Below are 25,052 nucleotides of genomic sequence, written 5' to 3'. Positions count from 1 at the left end.
ATTTTTTTTATCATTTGCAATTCTCAACAGTACAGGTAATAAAAAATAATCCAGATGAAAAGTTCAAAAGTTTATACTTACCTCTTCAAAAAATATAATGGAGTTACATGCAAATAACTTCTCTGATCACAGTAACATGAGAAAGCTTAGATGAAAAGTGTAGGTAAAAGAAAAATTATCAGTTTACCTTTCAATTTCAAAACAATCTCCCCTCTGCCTTAGCTTGCCTGACAGATGTGTATTCAGATTTCAATTATTCAGATAAGCAGTTATATGCTTACACAAATGTCATAGTAAAAATTTATGAATGTAAGACATGTATATGGACCAGAAATGAAAAACAGGCTACGTATAGAGACTACAAGTGAAAGATATAATGTAATATAGGCCTGTTACTTATCTACAAGTATTTAAACTGCTATTGGGCATTTTTAAAGCAAATAAAACATGCATAGTCCAATCATCACCTATCCCCTAGAGCTTGAGTTTATAAAAAACATTTAATCATTCTTCACTTGAAAAATCCCTTTTGAAATAAAACTGCCTCCTATGACCTGAAGTTCTCTCAGTGTTCAGCTTTACAGTACTTATAATTTAATCACTGATGATCAAAAGACAAGAGCTTGCAAAACACTCAAAAGAGCTTTAATTCATCGTGTTCTAAATTCCTAGAAATTAACAGAAATAATTACACTTGAGCTCAGAATAAACTGAACTATAACCATGTATTAATGACCAACTCCTACATAATGCTGCATCGAGAATGGTTGGCTTATGGAAATACCCAGTGCTGGAAGGAAGGAACAAATGAGGCTGCCTCTTTCTCAAAACCCTGCAGAACTGTTCTCAGTTTTTCTGAAATTCCTGAAACACGAGGCAATAGAGTTTTCAGGAAAGCATAGTGAAAATGATTCTGAGTGTTAATAATAGCAGTACTGTACTACATATGACTATTAGTAGTATTTAAAATACTTGCTTTCGAAAAAGGGCTACCACAACGCAGAGACATTGCATTCTCAAAAAAAAAAAAAAAAAAAAACAAAACCAAACCAAAACAAACAAAAAAACCAAAACAAAACCAAACCAAACAAAAAACCAAAACCAAACCAAACAAATAAAAAAAAGCCCCAACAACAAAAACCTAATGAAACAAACACACACCAAAATCAAACCCTGACTAAATTAAAATGAAACTGTGGTACTTCAGTTTTGGGTTGGTTTGGTTTTTTTAAAAAGCCTTAATGTTAAAAATATGCAAATTCCCTGTGACTTAAGGATTCTAAAGAAAAATAAGACTTCTCATGTGAATAAATGTAAACAAAAAATTTAAAGGAGAACTTTTTGTTTAGGATAAAATATATTTTGACTTACTCAAATGTAAAAAACCATATTTCATCTGCATCTGCTATTTGTTTTTCATCTCCTACAGAATAAATTTAGAAGAAAAATCCAACTTGCAGTAAAACAGCAAAGAAACAAAAATCTGAACTTACAATGAGTCCTTTTAGGTGAAGTTACTGAGGTGGAAAATACCAGCAAAGTCGTTGCTGCTTGAAAAGTGATTTGAGTGCTCACGGGGATAGTAAGCACATACACAGCACACCATAAATAACTGTATCCATCCTAAGACTGACTACCTGACAGAACTCATTTAGGATTTGAACAACCTCAGCCAAGGCTCTACAGCTGTCATTAACAAGAAAATCTCTATGACAGCTATCATGCACAACCTTCCACACCAACGATGGTCTGCAGCACAAGCCATTCATGCTGCACTGCAACCAGAGGGCCAAAATAAGATGGCTACTTTAACCATTTCCTTCAAGTTGTAGAAAAACCAGAGGTTCATAGCAAACAGAACACTGATAACAGAAGCCTAAGACCCCTCAAGGAGCTCAAGGCAGCAGGGTATCATGGCTCTTTTTTTACGAAGACCAAAACTTTGTCGGACTTCACCTCAAGCATAAATCACACTTGACAAAGGCAGACATGCTTTTACAATTTGGTGCAACCAACAAACAAGAAACCAAACAACCACAGGAAAAAAACCACTCCAACTATCCCCAAGCAGGACAACCTGCATAGCTCACCTCAACTGTTGAACAGCTTTTAAAAAATCTAATTGATAACAGCACAATTTCCAACTCTTCTAACTTATCCTTGACTGTTAACATAGAAGTTGTGAATGATCTGAGAACTGAAGCTCAGAAATTTCCATGACCATACTTGGTCTCTTTGATCAAAATTATACATGCAGTTAATACCTCAACAAATTGTACCACAAGGCAACAAGTATTTTTAAATAACATCACTGAAAACACTTCAGAAAACACTATGGTTTACATTGCAAAGCTTCAAATACCTAATTGAGCTTCTCTAGTACATGTGGCCACAGCCCTAAACTACAGATTTTCTTTGCAAATGCATGATTAATCAGAAGCAAAGTTTTACTGAAAACAGGCATCAAGAGGCCAGTTACATGTGTTTTGCTTAATATCTAGTAAAACTGATAAAATTCTATAAACATGCTTTTAATTGCCCAGCACAAAAATCACTAACTCAGCTCCCTAGAAGCAAGATGGTCAAAACTGATGTAAAGGATATTATAATCCTATTAAAATTTGACATGAACAACATTGTAAAGTGTATTTTACTGTTCATGATGATCAAGCACTTGACAGTTAATTAAGCAAAATTTATTGTATGAGCTTAATAACAAAAAAATATTCAAATCTAACAAAGGACTACCATGTTTAAATTGGCTAACCCTCAAGAAACAGCTCTTACTTATAGAAGATATTGTAGAAAAAATTTCATGTTAACTCAAAGTCAAAAGTGCAACCAACAGAAACCCTATTTGAGAACAAAATATATTTGAGCATATATAACCAGGAATTTTATTATTTGCTGGGATTCATCTCATCTAAATATCTGATCTATTTTAGATATTCATTTTCAGCTGAGATGAACCAAGGCTCAGCAACTCCTTCTATTCTGACCATAAAGGTAAGTCTTACTGGGTTAGCACCATCACACCTGTTATGTCTGGTGTTCTATTGCAGCTTCCACAAATAGGAACTCCTAGATCTGCTTGTTATATCTTTGTTCCATGCACTCCTTCTGAAAAATCCATTGAAATGGAAAGCCACCATCTTATAGTTGAACAAAGATTGTTCTACTTCTGCCATTTTCTAACCAATATTTTGAAGTTATAACTTATTTTGCTGCTAATTTACCAGATTTTCTGTCAAATATAAAATTTCAATGAATTTCACTCTGAACTTGGTGAAATAAATTTTTACAAGATTCCAAGGCATCTAGAAGCAAACCTGAGTTAGGCATAACCATCTCCTTTTGTACTTGCCCCTAAAGGTATTTTTTATTTCAGACTTTGAGCTTTGCTTTCTGCTCTCTGGGTCCCAGTGAGATCACCTTGAATTGACAGGAAACCTGGTTTTAGACACTGACTGTGAACTCCCAAATTACTGTATGTAGGACAAGGGAGGTAGGCAAGCAGGTAAACACACTAGCTCCTCAATCCCATCCAAAAATAACTTTATGGTTGACAGCTTTTTCCACGTAATTCTTCCCCTCACCTACTGCTCATCAAAGAGCCTAAAGGTGCTGCCGTTGCCACCTTCTGTGTGTGCACAAGAAAAGCAGCTCTTCCTTTGATCATACCTAAGCAACTGGGTTTACATTAAACCCACTAACTTATTCTTGAAATGGCAATTTGTTTCACTCACAAAGGAAACACTAAAATCAGAATCATCAGCCCTCACGATTTTTTAAAGCCAGTTAAACACAAAAGGTTAGATGGATAATATTCTTGAAACATTGAACTCAGGAGAAAAAGAGGCAATATTTTACAGATTTTATTTTCTAAGAACTACCTATTGTATTAATGTGTCCAGTTCATATCCAGAAAAAAAGTGATCACTTAGCACAAATTACAGACCATATTTTCTGGAAATCGATAGGACATGAAGACACAATATTTGTTTATCCTGTCAGATATTTCCCACAGACGTGCACTGTCTGTCTTCAGAGTATCTGCCTGTCCAATTTTTAACTGAAATATTTGAATACAGAACCTTCTAAAAATATTTCATATCAAGGGTTTTTAAAAGGGACTGATTATTATCTTCTCACAACAGAATTAAATCATGGCAACTACATCAACACTAACAGAAATAATACAGCACACAGACTTTTGACAACAGAATCAAGATGCACCATTCAAATTACTGCTGTAGGTCTCTGGCTTTATGATTTTCAAACTCAGCAGTGGTTCATATAATGAAGCATTATGTTCACATAATCAGCATTATGTACCACGAAGTAACAGAACAGATCCCTCCTCATGAGATTACAGTTGAGTTTCACTATTCTAAGGCATATTTTTCATTTATTACATGAAAAAAAGATTTAGTTATATGGGAAGCATTTGTAGAACCAGAAAATACAATACACCAAGTCTAAGCATCTTGAACTTTCACTATTTTAAAAATCCAAACAGATTGTAGATGAGTTTCTCATCTGTCTCTTTACTTGTAACTATGTTTAAACTCAAAATCCTAAAATACCAATATTCCCAAACATTAAAATGTTTGAACTCTGAGTTTAGAAGTTTCCATTTGGTATGTCTGGTCTATTAAAAACAACATGCTCTTACAACTGAGTTGCAGTAAGAAGCACAAAAACAGTGAAGACTTTAGAAACCACCCTTAAAGTAATTAATTTATTCTTTTTCAAAACAGAAAAATTTTAGAAACTTTAAATACAGTTTCTCTGTACATCATCCAAATTTTGCTTAAATTTGTCCAACTGCTCCCTTTCTTCCTACTAAGCACTCAGTTACTTGAACTGCATTAATTCTAAAATGTCTTGGCTTCAAAAACTAAATAAACTGCACAGCAAGTACTATTTCTAGGCACTCACTGGGTATTTTCAGGTGTGCAAGAGAGACTCCAGCTTTCAGTTTGTAATTTTATTTACGAGAAGAAAAAAAGCTTCAAACAGAACATCTTTCCTACAGGCTGCTTCTTCCTCCATTTCAGACTCTTATTCCTCTTCTGTATGTCTTAGTAGGGGGTACTCCTGTTCCTTGCCCACTTCACACTCTTTTTATTGCTTTAAATGGCCAGAGAGAACCCAATTGTGTCAGATGCCTGCTCCATAAAGAATTCCCTAGGGTCTCCTTTTAAACCCAGATGCAAGAGATATGCAGTGCTGGGCAGGGAACAGGACTGCAGCTGGGAGGGGACCATTAGCATGTGACTTAAGATCATCCCTCCAGGCCATTAAAACAGGAACTTCCAAACAGTCTGGCATTGCTGATGTGGGCATTCAATCAGGACTAGCAGCCACTTCTCCAGATAAACCTTTAAACCTAATCATTCCACATCAACTTGTCAATGTCTTGCTGCCTCTCTCCTTCCATATACCTCTGCATGGAAACGGAAAACTCACTTCCCAAATCAAACTAAGCCTTCCTGCATCCATCATCGCATGTCCCTCCCTGGCATGTCTCCATTTTGCCCAGTGAAGTCTGGCTCTACCTGACTTGCTGTGTACTCAGAATCCTTAACGATGGGGAGAGCTGGATGAGCTGAAAGGAGCTGCTGCACACAGGCAATTAACTCACAGTAAACATTCTTAGCAGACACTTCCCCCGCTCAGATAACCATGGCTGGGGACAGTTGCCACTGGGATGCTGCCCAGGATAACACAAGAGCCCCTCGCTGTCTGCCAGCACCGCAGGGCCTTTCCCACAGAGCTGCCCCTCCTTCATACCCAAATAAATTTCATACATTTATGAAATATATGAGTAAGGGTAACTTCATATGCTATAATTTTCCCTTCAGCTAGACAAAAATTAAGGACATCTCACATCACAGAGGGAGAAAACCATCTTTGTGATTAAGACACATTACTAGATGTGGGATTAATTTTTTTCTTGTCACTCTTCTTTTATCCTCCTATTTGCTACAACATAGTCCAAATTCCAGATGGCATTAAAATGGCTAAGGTCTTCTCAGACCATCAGTAGAGTCAAAAGGTCTATAAACTACCAAAGAGTCCAAGACCTTGACAACATGATCTATTCAAAAAGGAAGCAAATAAGATAAATTTAAATTAATTGTTGGAAAAGAAATCAAATTAATTTTCTGCATTTGTGATGACTGGACAGAAGTGGAGATGTTCATGTACATCATGAAAGACCTAAAAGATACATCTTAAAATGAAGCATTTGTAGGAGAAGTAACAGAAAAATTATACACTAGGAACAGTAACAAGTTATTTGAGTTTGGACAAGAATCCTCTCCAGATTTCTACAGGGTCTCAGGAATACAACAGCTACTAATCGAGACACATGAGCTCAAATCCAGTTGTGTTATACCAAGGGTGTGAAGGAGGGAGTGTGAGCTAAAGAAAAAATGTGGGCAACTAAGCATAGTCAAGGCTCACAGCTATACTAGCCAAACTAGTCAAAATTGCAACAATGCCACAGTGGTCAATAGGCCTTTTATAAAGAAAAATCCCACCTCACATAATTCCTGAAGTGCTGCAAAAAGATCATAGAGGGACATAAGGAAGCTCAAGATGACAGCCTATTGGATTTCTAGTAGGCTTTAAACAAGTTTTAAGAAAACTAAGAAACCACAAACGACAAGATCTCCTGCATGGATAAACAGCTGATGGTCTGACTCAGCATGGTCCTTCCTACACTTGCTGGGCTGCTTTCTTGAAAATGCTGATTTCAACACTTAAACATGTTACATTACCTAGCACTGCACTGTTCTACCAGATCCTGGTACACGAAATCAAATGTAACATAAGAAAATCTATTTCGATAAATTACTTTTAAAAAAACCCATAGGAAATTGTTATTTCAAATTGTTATTATTTTCTTGAAAATACAATTGTTCGGTTGGGATATTTTTTGGCAGAGAATTACTACAGACAGTTTCACCAGACTTACATACCATGCCCAGAATGCAGTAATGATAAAACATTTTGTTAATTTGTTTAGAAAATATCCTTTGCTTCAGAAGTTTTAATAGAGCTTTGATGGACAGAAGAACAATTATGGACCTGTTCTGACTTGGTTGCAGCCTTTCCGCTTGATTCAGAACACCATCAATGAATGAAAGTAAGCATTACTTAAGAAATTACTGATTTGGCCAATGAGATTACAGTAAACAACTGGCTTCCCTATTTGCAACACGACTACAATTGTATTTGTTCAGCTAAGCTGTCATGCATTTTACTTTGTGACAACGCATTTACATTGTGTGACAGCTGCAGTTAGACCTGTGATGGCATGCATGAGGCAAAAAGAGCAGTGCAGGCATGTGACAGAAACAATAATGCATTAGATGAACTCCTACAGAGCAAAGAAACTTTCCTGTTTCTCCCATACTTAAGCATTATCCTACTTCATAAATCAGATCCCTAATGACATGCCATTCTCTCTCTCTTTCTCTGCTTTTTAGCCAACCATGTAAAACAACCTGTCACTGCATCAGTTGTTCCACTGCCTGAGACATGCTGGTTGAAATGCCAGAATTTAAAAACATTTGGACTTTAAAGCTGTGAGACAAGTAAGAATCAATGTCATATAAAAGTCTACCAAGTATCTAAACTAGTTTGCCTGGGTGCAATCTCCCTGTACACAAAACATGACTAAATACAATCTGTTAAAGGTGACAAAAATTTGATCATATTCAGAACAACCTATAAAAGTGTCTTGTTACCAAGTAACAATAATAATAATGCCTTGCCCAAACCAACACTGTATAGGGTTTTGTTCTTGCTTGTTTAGGGTCTTTAGCTTTGTTTACTAAAGTTACTAGTCACCTATAAGCTGTTGATCAAATACAGCAGGTGAGTGCACCAGACAGCAGCTTCTGGCCATCACACATGCAGAGAACCACATACCTTGCTCCTGTACTGTGCAGTAGGGATGCTCAGAACAAGATACGACTTGTCCAAATTCATGCTCTTGATTCTCAGAGATAAACCTTTTTATTCTTGCTTTGCACAGAGGAGAAGAATGTTGCCCCATGCTGGATACAGATGTGAAAAGAAACTGCTACATCCACCAAGCAAGCCACTAGAGAATGTGTTGTTAAAACAAAGAAAGGACCTTCTTCTATATCCTGCTAGCCAGAATTTGAGTCAATGCTGTAGAACAGTCTCCTGCCTTCAGGAGCAACTAAAAAGACCCTAAAAATCTTCAAACTAGAATGTCGACAGACTGTAACACTTGGCACTGGGGGGATGGAAGACATCACACAACCATATCATCATTCAAATCTGACAACTTTTACTCCCAAGTTTTCCTCCCAAGAATGGTGATAACAAAAGTCGGAAGAGACTGTGGAAAGAAATCTGCTCTGGTCTTTCTCCAAAGTTACAGTCTTCACTAAATGTGTGATCTAAGCAATTTAGCTACACCATTACAAACAAAAGTGGCATAGATTTACAACGTTTACGCTTTTCAACCAAATTTAAACTTTGTTTACATTTGTTTACTGCAATTGTGTAAAGGATTTATGACCCAATATAACTTAAAGTGGGAAAACAGAAAACAGTTGAATCTGGAATACTTTATTACACATCTTGTTTTTAATAAACCTTTTAGTCTTTTGAAAGTAGGCGTTCTTTTCATTTCAAAAATTAAAGAGAAATATAAATTTATAAAACACCCCTGGGGCAGGGAGAAACAGGTATGCTGCATTATCCAATGTTTGACCTAAACACCTGGTTTTGCAGTACATTTTACTCAAGGATGCAAAAATGGCAACATCAATGCAAGGAAAAAAAAAAATCTATTCCTACAAAAAACACACAGAGTTCTCCAATAAACACCAAAAAATCCAAAACAAAAACACCACAGTCTATTCAGATAGAACTGGAATATTTCATCTACTAGAATTCATCTGTGTATTTTCAGCAAATTAATTTCACGTTTATAGAGCATTTTTTTCCTTTTCTGCCATGTTGTGACTGGTCTTCTGAAAGCTAATCTGAACTGTCTTTGGTCATTTGAATTGGATTTATATGCCAGTAACTTTGAAAATAAAACAACTGATGGTGTCTGAATCTTTGATTTGTCTAAACTTTTTTTTAATGGTTCTGGGGATTTTCTGTAAATATAAAATATGCCTACCAACCACCTTCAAAAAGGTAGTCTTCCTTTATATTACAGGACAACTTTTATGTGAACAAATTCAGCAATGCTTTTAATTTTATTTTGCAATATTATTATTAGATGATATAAAATCTGATTTTTCCAAACTGACAGGATGTTGTCTAAATTCTGTCTTTTAATTTCAGGTGATGGCTCTAGACTTAAGAGTTACATATTAGAGCATAACAATTTGGAGATACAGATCACTAGACACTTTTAACAATACAGGCTGAAAATTTACATAAAGATTAAATATCTTCACAGAATCCATATTTTCCAAATATTTCTATTCTAATTATTTTTAACATTGCTTAGATTTGTTTTCATGAAAGAAAAGGCTTGACAGTGAATGGATTAACTTCCAGGCTGTCAGCTTACATAGACACAGCAACAGCTGAATCATCTTTTGTTTTTCCTTGGAGGTCAGAGGGCTATGGAAACATTTAGAAAAAAATCAGCCCAAACTACCATAATTCAGATATTTTTATCCTCCCAAAACCAAACTCTTTTTTTCCACCAGCCACTTGAAATAAGTGCAGATTGATCCAACTAAACTGCTCAAATGCTCCATGTACCAACAGATCCTTGGTTTGTGGGCAGTTTCGTGCTTCTCAGCTTTGATGGATTATTACTTCCTACTAAAGGCAGCAAGAAGACTGCACCACTCATTGCATTTTGGGGGTTAGTGGGGTGTGAGAAAAAGAAGACAGTAACACACAGTGAAATCCTATCTCCATGATATGAGAAAGAGATCATCTACTCATGTTAACTAAATCAAGGATTTAACTCAGAATGTTAAGCTCAAGAAGAACTTGGTAACTTTAGTTTAAATGAATATGGAATTTAATTTTAGAAAAAAACCAAGTAAGTAAAATTTGAACAGGAAAAAAATTTATATGTAATGTTCACTATCTCATAATTAGCCTCTGTCTTTAGTAATTTAAGTAAGAAGAATCCAGTAGGAAAAGATTTCCTGTCTGGCAGACAGCCCCAGTTATCCTGAAAACTACCTACAGTTCAACCAGGTACTTGGGAATCAGATCAGTACTTCCCAGTTACCTCTCACACACATTGAGACAGCCATTTTCACACTAGCCCTCTGGCAAGCTTTCCTCCTGAGCATATGAATGCCTACAGGACTATTTTTTCCCTATGGCAGGTACATTTTACAGCAAGAATAGCAGTGGATCACAGTCTATTCATAAACATGTTCTGAAACAGGTCTGTACACCTTGTAAACAAACCTGGAAGTGACTTCCTAGAGTTTATTTCTGGTTATTAAAAGACGAGTCAGAATAATAATGCAGATGATCTATTAAACAACATTCATTGTAAAATAATCTGCCACTTGCCAAGAAACCAAATTATTCTTGTTTTATACATTTATTAAATAAGCTCTGTAGAAATCAGAAATAATGGGGGGTTTTGTGCAAAAGAAAAAGTATAGCAGCAAAAAAAAAGCAGATCATGGTGAGTAGAAAACACAACATTTAAGGTTACAAATATATATATTTGGGGCATTCAGAACTCCTTGGACTTACTGCAAGTGATGTTCTTCTCACATAATCCTTTCTTTTTAAAGAGTAACTACCATGATTCTTGAAAATAGTATCTACATCTAGATACTTCTGAGGAAACTTTTTTTTTTTTTTTAATTTAATGGACAAATACAATTGCAAGTACAACAAGACATAGCTATTCATACTTCTTAAATGCCATACAAACATTAAATAAATATTTTACTTGCAATTTTGTTTAAAAGAATAGTTTCTACATAGCAAAAGACTAAGGCATATGTAGTTGTGCTAGATTATAAATAAAATTTTTTAAATATTAGTGATTTTAAAGTGATGCCAAGGCTAGAAATAGTTGTTTCAATCCTGCTACAAAACAGACAAGAGGCTTTAAAGAAAGACAATATGTTAAAATAAGAAGAAACAAAGACATACATTCTCTATGCATTCTTCATTTTAAAAGGGAAAGAAGAAATATATTTTTCACTTGTTTTACTACAGTGTTATTATTTTACAAAATGGGTTGGTTCTTAACATCTTCTCTCAATGCAGCCTATGTTAAGTAACTAACCAGACCATATAATTAAACAAACAAATATTGAATGCCTATGCACAGACTGGAAACGGACATATTTTTAACAGCTATTCAAGAGTCCTTTCTTCTTCCATATCTACTGGCGTTCATAAATTTTCTCAGACCTACCATCTTACTTTGACTGCCTCTACGTATTAGTTTAGTTCAGAAAGTCAGCATGAGCAATAATGCAATATGAGGACTTTTATTCTTTTCACTAATCAAAGATCATATATTTACCTTCCACAAGCATGTCTGGCACATCTGCTTGATATCTAGGCCCCACTCTGATTTCTCCCTTGTCTGCTAAAAGCGTTTTCAATGATGGATCATACACCAATGAATAAAAAAAAGTATCCTAAAAAAAAAAGACACATTTGCAACAGCATAATAATTTTTAAAATTAGGTTTGTTAACTTGTAACACCTCCCATTTGGAAATTTGCACACTTGATAGAACACAGATTTGGTACATAAATCTTTATTTTACATAATACAGATGTTTCATGAGTACCTTTAAAAGCTAATTGAAACTTCTCTCATTGATAGGACTTACTTCAGAACAGAGCAATAATGAAAAGAGTCATACACAAAAATATATCAATGGATTTGAAGAGAATTAATGTTAACAGCTTTCTGAATTTAACATGTTTCCACTCATAAGTATCTCTACCATACAGACTTCCCATTATAAATTAGTCTCAAAAAAAAACCCCAAAAACAAAAACAAAACACTGCCTGTGTAAACCCTTTTCAGGCACTAAAACAGTATTGGCAAATGTGGAACAGTCACATAAGTATAGGCCAAGTCCTGCTCTCAGAAATATTTTTACTGATTATCAGTGGTTTGGTGTAGGAATTTAAAAATAAAGGCATGTTAATTTCAGTTACAAACCACTGTCTTCCTGATGTTATATTAAGACATTCCAAAGAAAAATATGTTTATTTTGAAGGCATTTTGCAATACAGTTATCTTTCAAATTCTTGGGGAAATTTCTTTCTCTCTGGTAAAGCTCAGCATCCTAAGTACCTTCTGGAGGAAGGTGAGGAGATACTTTCCATACAATAAAAGAAAAAAAAAAGGAAAGATTAAGCAGGAAAAAAAAAGCACCATGTGAATTCTCCCTTCAGTATCGACTACAGGAAAACATCTCTATATTTTTCTTCTGTAAGATGCCGCATTGAATTACTTTAAATTAATTATTTTCTAAATACAAACATATTCATAAGAAACCTATCATTTAAGAGTGTCAATTAATTTTTTATCCAATAACATTTTAAAATCAGTGTTTTGAGCAACTAATTTTTCTAAGATATTTTTCAAAATAAGATCTTCAAAGTGTTGTTTGTCCATTTATTAAAAATGCAGCTGTAAAAGAAAATTAAACCCATCCCAATATTTAATAGTAACCACAATTACCTCTTTCTCCAGGTATGACAGCACAGATTCTGTCTCATTCAGAAGTGCAACACTGCATTTTCCCCTACAGAAAGACAAGCAAGAACAGCTGCTTAGTAAAAAGTTCAAATTTCAAGTAAAGAGTTTTTTATAAGAAAACAATCCAGATATACCTTAATCTTCTACACTAAAAATATAAAAATATTATAAAATATAAAAATAATCATTGCCATACTTTAAAAATACCAAAATTAACATCAAAGCATCAAAATAAATGGCTGTACTGACCCGAGCATTCAAATACATACAAACTGGGATATAGTTTCAGTAATGGAGAAGCAAAGAAAGAGAAGAGGTACAATGGCAAACAATACATACACATATAATTAATAAAAAGGCCTGGATTAAAGAAACACCAGTCCAAGTGACTTATCTCCAGTATTTTTAGTATATAATCCGAAAACAAACAACCCAAACTGGAAAGAACATAAGGTTTTACCTTTGAGGCTGTAAAAACAAAGCACTTTTCTCTTTTGAATGGAACTATTTTTAATAATGAATCATGGAATTCTATTAGTTTCTTCTACGCCCACATTAAAGTGCTAACGACCGCGTTTCTGTGCAGCCTCCTGTTGCTCCGCAGTGGTACAGACCTGCCCATGTGTAACACAAGTAGTCAAGGCAATGGGAGTTTGACCCCCACCGCCCTCACCCCCTTCTCATCCCCATCTCCCCCAGCATTGCCTTGCCTCAAATTCCTCTGTCTCCAGCTTCTCTGCAGAATAACCTGCAGAATTATTTTTAACAAATGGTATTTTAAAGAAACACTCATGGATGTGGATGAAAAATTTAAAGTGTGCTGAATCGTCTTGGTAACAACTCGCATTTTTATGTTACCATTTACAACTGAACGACCATTTTATACATATATATGTATGTATGCATGTGTGTATATATATGAAGATATATTTATTACCCCTTACATACAGCACCTCGTATTTCATGCACCTAAATTTTACTCAGTTTAGTTGGTATTTGCCAGGAGGTTCCTGTGCCCTTATACATAGAGTTACAGGAACTATGCCCCGAACAACCATCTCCCATCTTCCCTCAGGGAACAGACCAGAATACAAATAGAGAAAAAGTAATTGTTTGAAGACACCATCTTCATTTTAAGATAACACCAAAGCAGGTATTGTAAAAACCTGTCGTTCAAGTCAGGGAATGCTGACTCTAAGCTCAACCAGAGGCATTAGAAGCCGATTGCTAATGGCCGATCATTAAGTGAACATAGCCAGCTAATGCCTTAATCACTGCCACTGCACATCCTGGGAAAGGGGGATAAGCCACACATTACCTCCGGAATTCCTCCTCATTGTCATACCTGTCAGGAGAACCACACCAACAAAGAGAAATGATGGGAAGAGGAGGAAGAAAGTCTGAGCACAATAAACAGCGGAGGAAAAGCCTCCTGCAGTGGAGAAGTAGAAAACCTCCTCCATACCCCATTTCCTTGGCGGTGCTTTTGAAACCTTTGGCCTTGATAATTCCAGAGCCTTCACTTCTAAAAATTAATTATGTTGTAGCACGAAGTCAGTTTTCCAACTTTATTTTAATATTTTATTGGGGTTCTTAATGTAAAAGGCTAACCAGGAGTATACCTTTCCAGTCTGCTTCTATTCCATAGAGGTCTAGTATGCTCTCTCTCTCCACTACAGCCTGCCCTTCTTTAACTCCAATTACCACAGAGGCATTCACTGCTTCACTGCCATCGCGACTTCAAGAGTATTTTATTGACCGACCTCATCTTTTATTGCTGGTCCGTTAAAAAATTCATTTTATTTCATTAAGACACAAGATTAGTCCCTGCAGCATGTCTTCTAAGTGAGTGAATTTCTGTTGGATGCTACATTTCTTTGTACAGCACTTTAACCATCTAACGGCTGGAGCCACAGAGGTTACAGAGGTAACGTTTTGTATGCATATATGACCTCTTACTGCAGGGAATGGTGGCTCAATAAAGACAGTACTAGAACTACAGCAGACACTAAAATAAAAATAAAAAACCAACAAAACGCACATTTGAAAACAGGTAAATCACAGATTTTTTTCTAATTTTGACTCTCTATATTACAGTTACCCATTTCTGTAATCTAGAAACCTGAAATACTTAATAGAAGTGATTTAGAATCTTTACCAAACTTATAAAAGCTTCTGTTTATGTAACTCCTCTCTTTCTTTCCCATCGGAGGAAAAGCTTCTCTGTTTAGTTGCAAATGCCCTGCTGGGTTTAACCAAGCATCTAGTTAATTGTATTGTTTCCAGCACACCTCAGTCACGGATGCTAAGGAAATAACTTAAGTGAATATTGATTTGCAGTAATATGCCCCTTAATATTCTCCTACCACCACTGCACTTTTCACCCTTTCTTCAATACTAATAATCAAAAAGCCCTGGAGAAAAAGTTAATGTCATTTAAACCACATTACAAAGCGATTTGGGAGTAATTTCTTTAAGGGATGTTTCTGAAAACCCATAGCTTCTCTGGATTTAAAAACAGTATTTTCCTCCTCACAGAGTTCTGGAGCTTCATTCCTTAATGTTTGTAAATAATTTCAGAAAATTGGGACAGAAAGAGCTATATCAAATAAATAATCAATATAACAGGCTAAAATCTGACTATTCTAAACTAGACAGAGAAAAGAAAGGGGGAGCTAGCTACATACAAAAACAAATGAAAGAGCGTGTACGCTGCATTTACCAGATTATGAAATCAGTCACACACCAAAATAAAATTATACTCTCTTCTTTCAGAAATCCTACTGTCTGTGCAATTTGAGTATTACTTAGACTGAAGGCATACAATGCCACAGTTTCATTGTTCTATTGGAGTCTCCTGCCTGAAATCTGTCACTAAACTGAACAAAACTCAGGTAAAAACTACAAAGAGCTGGCTTTAAAAAAATAATTAAATAAATAAATGAAGAGTTGTCTACTGTTTTTTCACGTATGAAACCTTCCTCCTCTTATGTGACTCTAATTGTCTGATCTAAGCTGTATTCCTCCAACAAGCAGCATTCTTGACTTAACTGGTATCACCAAGGTGAATTATTAGTTAACAGCATCAGAAGGTCTTGATGTTAAGATGACATATCTGGTTTGGTCCTTTTTCTCAAATTAAAAATATTCAGAAAATTTGTTTTTATTTCCTACAGAATTAGGCAAAATTTATCTTGTAGGAATGTTGAGCAACCTCAGCAATACACAAACAGCATACAAAAAAGTAAGTTAGCTTTTATGTCTTCATTACAATTTAATTTTGATGAGATTAAGTTGTGCCTCCAGAATTCTTTCTGCTCTTAGATGTACTTCATATTTAAACTGGTCATAAATAAAGAGTTGTTCCACTGAGCTGACAACTATGTCAACAAAACTTATTATATTATTAAATCAGACAGCAACAAAAAGTAATTTAGAGGTCTTGCAGTAAAAGGAGACAATAAAACTTGACTGTATATATGTGCTCATGGTATTTGCCAGCTTCTATCATATAAAACACTTAGGATTGAATTTCTTCACCTGTCCTAGTAGCCAGAGCCACAACTCATAACTTTTTTCTTTAAAGCATTAATCATGTGAAAGCTCTTTTCACATGCAACACCTTCCTTCACTCTCATCTGTTAGAAGCTTTTGTCTGCTTGTAAATTTTTTTGTATGTCCCAGGTGACTTCACCAGTGGGTTGACGATTCCTGATCATTTACACCCATCAGCTAAGGGATGCCTGACAAGCTATTTTTCCATGCATACAACCTACTTCCATACCCCAGGGAAGCCCTTCTGTTACAATATAGAAATGAGACTCACTCTCTCTCTTCACAAAAATCATACTATAGAAAAAGTGCCTTAATGATTTTGTAGGAAAGGATTTCTTCAACAGCCGAAAGCTAGGACCATACAGTCCCAAAACCAAACCTCTAACCATCTACAGCTGAAACCTCAAAGCACAGAGACACTAGTGAGGATTAAAAGGAAATGGTAGGAGATACTAGTCATCATGTTAGATAGAAGTCTCATTGTGGGGAACATAAGGATTTGTTTTCCTCCCCTCCCTGTTTTAGGGAACTATTTTTCCTTGGATGGGTGGGGGACTGTTTACTATGGAACAAAGAAAAGGAGAATTAAATTCTAACAAATAAATGACAGCTTTGTGAGACTTTTTGAGTTTCAATAAGGACCTAATGAAAATCAACATTCTACGTGAGATGTCAGTTACCATGCCAGTCCTGAAGTAGAGACTTCACAGAGAGTAAGCTAAGACCTAAGAGATCTTGAAAACTAAAGACAAAAAAGTACCATATTTCAGTGAGACCAAATAGAGGAATAAAAAACGTGGGAACATACTTTAGACAAGATTCTGACATCAATATTTAGATGAGAGAAGGACAAGACTGCCCTTACTAAGCTGTTACAATGAAGGCAAAAGATGATGATAACCAGCTCGAGAATTACACCAGACAATGTTATGAAAAGACTTCAGTATAGTCTGGTTAAACAACCTAGAGCAAAACACCAAACTGCCCGGAAGATACACTTAAATGCCTTCTTGTTTGCACTGTCTGGGTAATTGTTCTTTAAAGACCTTTTTCTCAAAGTACTCAAAAATATTGATTAAAATCTCTACCTACATTTTTAAAAAGCTGATGCAAACATTTCTATTTTAAAACTATCAAAATGAATCGAAATCAACAGCAACTTCTTCATTTTTTACAGTCCCTGTTGGTTTCAGTGATGCCATGAAGATTTTTTGCCTTTTCTTTATACCCCTGTTATACCTTTTTACAACTTCTGTATTCTTAGTGCTTTTTGCCTACATTCTTGGACTTGTTTGTCAAGCTGAGAGACTAAACATTTTAGAAGCTTTGTAGGTAGGGGACCAGACCCCAAGGTCCTCTCCAGAACACATTCTGTAAACTAAGACAGAACCATCCAGGGGAAGGCTCCCTGAGGAGGGGGGCTCATTCAAGCCTCTCATTGGGGAATTTTTGATAGATATGCTAATTAGTAAAACCCATAATGTTATACCAGATCTTTTGGGAGTGTGCATTTCAGTGCATTTGACCTGGACATGTGCACCTAAGGATCCTTAAAATAAATACCAAGGTAAAATCCCTTTTTCCCTTTTAACTGTGTATGACTCTTGATTTTAATACCAGGAAAAGGCATCATCAGCACACCAGTGGAAAGCCTCTACAATTCCCGTTCTGCTGTTCTTGCAGGCTATTTCTTCACGTTTTCACCAGATGACTAAGACAGCCCATGACATACTAATTTTTTTAAAATAAGGATTTCTTGGAACAGGAGGTATGCAAAAAAAAAAAAATACAGGAAGAAATGACAAGAAACAAAACACCTGCTGCCTGCTAACCAGCATGAATGATAGGAGTAGAGAAAGGCAACCTCATGGGCTCAGTATCATGCCAATGAAATCTCCTATTGGAATGAAGATGTAGCCTATGACAACGACACAGTGCAAGAACTCTCAGAACTCATTGCTCTGGGTTCCCACCAAGTCAATGAAACTTTAAATGCATTGCTAATTCAGATACAAGCAGCAGAAAGAAAAAAACACATGCAGGCATGACCCCAGAGACTTGGAAATAACAATTATTAATTGCTCTCCTGAATATGACAGAATTATGTTGGATGATTTTGTACAGATATATACCAATTGTATCTTGATGATCTGCATCAAGAAATGTTAGTGTCTTGGTAGACATTTGGAACACAGAAGCATGAGTCACTAGCTAGACAGTCTGAAAATAAAATAACAGGAAAGAATATTAGGAAATATTATGCTTGTGAGGAAAAATCTGATTTGATTTTAACATATGCTGTTACTTCAGTGACAATCAGAGATTAAACTAAAATGAAGGTGCATAATGAAGAGGGGTAGAAAGGAGCAGGTGCAGGAGTAGAACTCAAGAGTAATCTTTCTCATATCCAGCATAAAGGGAGAAAAGGAGGAGTGGGAAAGGTACAGATACTGAGTAAAGAAAGAGAGAGCTACCTGAAATAACAGTACTTTTTTTTCCTGAACTCTCTTAAATGAGAAAGTGTCCTGAAGATTTCCAATGAAACATCCAGTTTGAGCCAAGTCTCGATCCCTTACAAGCAGCCTAAATAGCAATGATGATCACCAAACCACAGAGTGGGAACTGTGGAGTTCAAAGAGCTTCTACTAATTATATGAAATTGATTCCCCAGTCACTGGAAGCCAATATTAAGAGTACCTGTGCATTTTACTTTGAAGTACAGTTTAAGGGGCACAGAATGATGCTGACAGACACATACCAATGTCTTTATAGCAAATTTCAAGTTCACAAGACTGCAAAGAGATTAACTGGAGAGCAAACTATTGCATAACACTAAAAACAAAAAAAAACCCCATCATCATAGTGATTTAAACCTATAATAGATCCCTAACTACATTTTGACTTTTAAAATATTCAATCAATATTTGGAATTGGCAAAAAAAAATTCTGCATTATATTGATTCATAATGAATTGGCTCAAGTTTGTCTCTGTTCATTTACAGAGCCATCTCAAACATGAAGAAGAAAACCCAAACGAAAACCAAAAGTATTCGCTAGGTGACTACTACTGGGATCTGCGCCTCTGACAAAATAATGCCAATCTTCTGAAGAGTACAAGATTGTGTATCTGTGGCCAAAAGATAAATCAATAAACTTGATATTATCTGATTAATACATGCTTGATCAAATAAAATTAAAAATAGAATGCATGGCAAACTGATTTATGCACATCTAAATGAACTAGTAAATGCCTGCCATCTGAACACATGCACAGATCATATGCATGGCCCAGGATTTTTATACTGAGTGTGGCTTTTAGTCAAAAAATTCAGTTTTAATTAGAGCTAGAGTGCTAATTTTGACCACTTGAAATTGGTAACATTTACAGAGCAATCGTGCCCAACTCACATGGATTTAAAAGTAATTAAAAGGTAAATATTTTCTTGATGCAGCCATAGTAAAACTATATATTTTGATATCTCAAAACAAGCATAACTGTAGATGTACTTGCTGTAAACGGGAAACTGCATTGTTGCAAACTCAAGTCATTGATATCTTTTCTCTAGGGACTAATTCATGCTTAAAAGTAAAAAAATTGTTGCCTTTTAGCACAGCAGCAGTGATGCACATGAATTGAACAAAACCACAGGAGGCTGGTTAGGAATGATTTTTCATACAATCATGAAACTATTTAGGTTGGAAAACACTTTTAAGATCATCAAGTCCATTACAAGTTGCCCAGCTCGGAAGCAACACACATCACTCCATGCAACTGAGCATAAAAGTTTTGCACCATATGAAAGGCTCCTACTTTGTAATTATATCACTACAGGGAAATATGTACTGATTTTCAGATATTTAAGTGACAGTTTTCCACTGATAAATATACTTTTTCTTACACTGTTACTAGTACTGGCTATTGACCACATCTGAAAACAGAATTCTCTCCTAGACTGAATTTTCGTTTTAATTCAAGTAAGAATATTTTGAATCCTATTGGGGGGGGGGGGGGGGGGAAGAGTCAGACATGCTTCAAAGGTCCCTTTACTCCAAATAAACTCAATCCAGAAAGGAAGAATACTCTGCTCAACAATCCAAATGATCAGGTAAGCATATACCTATGCAAAACAAATTCATTCCTTATCCAGTCTGATTTATGCCAGAAAATAATCAGGCTTATAAGGCTCATAGTAAGCTTTTAAAAAGTAGCTAAAATTTGTATATATACCCACACACCCTGTATGCAGAAACTTCTAGTTTGCCAGGAATGTCAAAACTAGAAATCCTGTGGTAATACCACTAAATTCTAAAGTGGCCTGTCTTGAAAAGCAACACTATAAAATGACCTGCCGTATCCATCTTGAGCTTCAGATCATTTGTTGTGTTTTGAGTGAAGGAATCCCACATTCAGAAGAAAAGTATTTCTCTAAATCTCAGTTTTATCACACAACTTTCTTTTTTGCTGTTCTTTCTTCTTCATGATCTCATCAGGACTCACTAATATTGATACTTCAAACAACTGAGTCATTTATAACACATCTAAAAAGTGTCACACTGATACAGCTTGTAAGCATGGCATGTTCTTATAAACTGCACATTCTTAAGCTGCTTTTTCTGCTATGCCTACAAAGTGGTACCAATCAAAGTTCCTTTAGTCTGCCCAAGAGCAAGGGTACCATTTAACAACAGCCAAAACCACAACCAACAAAATAACACAAAACCACCATCACCAAACAATTAAAACAAACAAAACACAAAACTAAAAAAAAAAATTAACACTGTGTTCTGGACTGCATTACTGATCAGAATAATGTCAAAAGAGGGAAACCTTATAGGCCCTTATAGACTAATATTTTAGAAGTTCAAGTACACTTTTTTGTATGCTTGCATATAAAAATATGCAGAAGGTCCAAATTTCTTAATCAAAGTTGGAGAACTCTTCTCATGATCTGACTATTTGGATGCTCTTTAATGTCACAAATGCACAGTCATTCTGCAAAAATACTCACATTCTCCCCAATCATATTAATCAGCTTTTAATATAACTATCTTATGCAATCACAATTTTTAAAAGGCTCATGAAGTCCTTTCTGTGTTGGAACAGAAGCAATAAACCAAGCCTAGACCATCTTAAGATAGTTTGGAGGGTTCTTTTCTTGGTTTTGTCTTTTGTTTGTCAGTTTTTAAAATACAGGGTATGTATAATAAAGATTTCAGAATCAAAGCTCAGAAAGTTTTTCTGAGTAAAAGGCCATAGGTGCACAGAAAACTTGAATTTGCTGTTTATGTCAAGCAACAAATATGATCCTCTAAAAAGCACAAGAAACACTTAGTTCATCCAATTGCAGATTGAATAAACACTCCCTATTAAAGATTACAGTGCAAATTTACTAGTTTTTGAACAAACCCCATAATGACAAACATCTACATAATGCACAGATATCCTGCACATGTAAAATTAAATGCAAGATTTTTTTTTTTTTTTCTGAAGGGGGTGGGGGTTGTTATTGCAGTATAAAGCAGCCCAAAAGACTCACCCCTGATTTTCTTATGACATCTGAAAATGCTTGACTTATGTATGCTTTCCAAACACTAAAAATATATCGTCATCACCATCTTACATTAAAAAAAAACCCCACGACCCCAAGACTAAAACACCATATAAGCAAACAAGAAATAAGCAAAGGTATTGAAACAGTAAGATGAACCTTGATGTATAAATAAATGCTGCTTCACTATTCATAAGAAATATTAAACTTTAGAGCAATTACAAATTAACTTAGAAGCTAATGCAATCTTTTACAACACTCTAAACATGTTTAATACCTATTAACTCTTGAGAGCTTAAGAGTGAAAAATAAATATAAAGCCCAAATCACAAGTCAGACAACCCAGTGCATCTCCAAAAAGATAACCATTTGCAGATTTTTATACAAGGACCCACTCTCACTACATGCCAAGTTTTACGTTGAATTTTACAACACTGGCAAACAGTTTCAACTTCCTGACAACTTTCACCATTTTTCCCCCCATAACTTTTCATGCCTTTCCAAAATGCTGTATTTGATAATGCTCAAACCTCTGAAACCCCATGTACACAGCACTGGCTCAACTCAGCCCCTCTCTGGGATGGCACTGCTTATAGGAGCCACCTGCACCAATCCTGGGTGCATTCACTGCATGACATTAATCAAGGAGGGTGGCTCAGGGAGTCCAGCTGGCAGGACAGCTGTGACAAAGACATGTGGGATTACAGAGTCTGGCAAAACTGCACCTGTAACATGCAGGGATTATGAAAGAAAGAGATAATCCACTGGAGGGGTGTTACTGACTGCACACATTTGAGCAGACAGGGGAGGCAGTAATTTCACTTGTAACTTGACAAGTGGGCACGAAGGTAACAAGCCTTGTCTTTGATCCCCAGACCGATGCATGAACTTGTACTGTACCACACACCATGACTCCAGAACAGTGCTGCACCCAGCTAGGCAATTCCACCTTCTGAAATACATTCCACTGCAAGAACTCTGTCCACAAGGCAGCACTGCCATGTTTGATTACTACTACAATACCTACTACTAATTATTTTCTAAATCTGGCTCTTCGGGTGCTTTTTATGCCAAAACTTATACTGCTCCCTAAAGCTACTGAAATGGCATAGTGACACCTAATTTAAAGGGGAGACAAGATGAAGTCTAAAAAATCCCAGCATTTCTAACAAAACAAATTACATATCATAAAAGTTACATATAATGTATATACAATAAAATCAAAATATCAGAATAAGGAATGAAACTGTATTTCACTAATCCAAGAGCAAACAAATGGCACCAGAATTATTCAAAACCCACAGTTGCAGACCAAAGAGCTTCAGAATTAGACATGCACATAAAAGAAATCTAACCCACTAAAGTAACTGCAAGGTAACTCAACTACAAAGTAACAGCAACAGGTGTATAAACGAGACATCACTGTATTTGGAATTGTGAACTAGAATAAAAGTAACCTTAGTGATAGGATTTTTCGGAGGGGAGGAGGTATAATTTCCTCTGCCATTCAGTTTGAAAAATGTAAAAAGGATAAAGTTAAGAAGACAAAACAAAAGCAGCAAAACCATATTAGTAAAAACTAAATAAAAACGTACTAGGTAAAATTCTTTATGACAACAAAAAGGCAATTACGCTCAGATACTCTTCTTGGCTGAAGATGTCATGAAAAGTTCAAGATCTGTGGCTGCCAAAAACCTCCTCCATTCTCTTAAAATTGACTTAAAACTTTCTCCTGTCCCTTCCAGAGGGGTTAAGGTTTTGTGTTCTTACTCTTGAGAGAACTGATCTCCAACCTCCAATCTCCACTCCATACCACAGTGTCATTTATTCCTGTAAAGCCAGTTTTTCCTATCTCAGGGCTAAACTGCAGGTGCTTAGAGCAAAGGCCCACATCATGGAGCTACCCTGGCTTTTTTATTGCACAAATATCCCCTCGCTTTCTATATGGAGGCAACCAGCTTGGTAGACCAGTGACAAAAGAGAATGTCATTGAACCTGACTTGAGCAAGGCCTGCAGTGTTCCAGTGTCCTTCAAGCAGATTGGAAACACATGGACTAGATAAGTAGACAATTAAGCTTGGAAAAAAACATCAGACTGAAAAGGCTGTGGTGAGTGATACAAAGTCCAGCTGGCACCTGGTTACTGGGGGCATTCCCCAATTGCTGACCCTGGAGCAAACAGTTTAATATCTTTATTAACCTGAATACACTTTCAACAAGTCTGCAGACGATATTAAACTGGATTTGTTCACTCTTAAGGTATGACAACTAAAGGGAGAAATTCTACTGCTTTGTTCAATTAGCTAATGAAAAGATAGATAACTAAGATGGAGCCAGGCTCCTTTTGGAGAAGTACGGTGATAGGACACAAGGCAGTAGACACTAAATTTCAGCAAGTGAAATCCCAAACAGATGACAGGGAAAAAAAATTCACAACAGTCATCAAACACCGAAACAGACACCCAGAAAGGCCGTGATATCTGCATCCTTGAGTATTCTGGAGTGAAAAAATGATGGAAGAAAGTTAGAGGAGTACCACCTTCTCAGTATTTCTATTATCTTTACAGGACGAGCTAATTACTAAAAGTTAAGAAAACTACTGAGAATCACAGAATGTGAACACAGTAAGTTAAAAAGCTAAATAAGGCATATTTTATAGTGTATTTGCCTTCTTGTTTCTTTTTAAAACAGAGTTAAGGTTGCTGAAACATCATTATCTACATCAAGCTTGTTCCAGAATTTGTCTGGTAAAGGTCTTAGTAACACGTGACAGCACAGTCCTACAACATTCATCTGTTCTGAAAAGTAGATGCAAGTCATCACTCTGCTTTTGCCTGCTGTGCTGTGTGGCATGTACTATGAATTCACGTGTTTTTCTGCCTTCTTTGTGAACTATGCACTGGAGAACCTCTACTGTATTTGCTCCCCGAGTTGTAAGGTGAGAAGACATTTACAATACTTCTTCTATGTAATCTTCCCTCTGCAAGGAGAATACCTTATTTCAATATCTAAATGTCAAAGTAAGTAAAAGAAACTGCACAGGATTATTATCTCCATGCTATAGTTGGAGCAGCAGAAAATTGACAGTTAAATGACTTTCTCAAACTCAGAACAAGTAGCTGAATCAAGCACAGAAAATTAATACAAAATTTTCCAACTTCCAGTTTTTGTGTTGTCAGTGAGAGAGAGAAGCAACATCTCTGTGGTGCCCAGTGACAGGACCC

At 35.9% G+C, this 25,052-nt stretch overlaps 1 protein-coding gene across 1 annotated transcript in view; it reads right to left on the bottom strand.

Annotated features, from left to right (window-relative positions):
* Positions 1 to 25,052, bottom strand: part of MTA3 (metastasis associated 1 family member 3) — a gene marked incomplete at its 3' end in the record, with an annotated part of 132,582 nt that overhangs the window by 83,136 nt on the left and 24,394 nt on the right. The window contains exons 5-6 of the mRNA XM_082276670.1: positions 12,707 to 12,770; positions 11,528 to 11,645 (exon numbers count right to left, since the gene is read on the bottom strand). Coding sequence (XP_082132796.1) covers positions 11,528 to 11,645; positions 12,707 to 12,770 — 182 coding nt within the window. The remainder of the gene's footprint in view (positions 1 to 11,527; positions 11,646 to 12,706; positions 12,771 to 25,052) is intronic.

Source organism: Coloeus monedula (assembly GCF_965178545.1).
Source record: "Coloeus monedula genome assembly, chromosome: 2".
NCBI classification, from domain to species: domain Eukaryota; kingdom Metazoa; phylum Chordata; class Aves; order Passeriformes; family Corvidae; genus Coloeus; species Coloeus monedula.
Note: the sequence above shows the minus strand (reverse complement) of the source record. Positions and strands in the feature narration are given on the sequence as shown.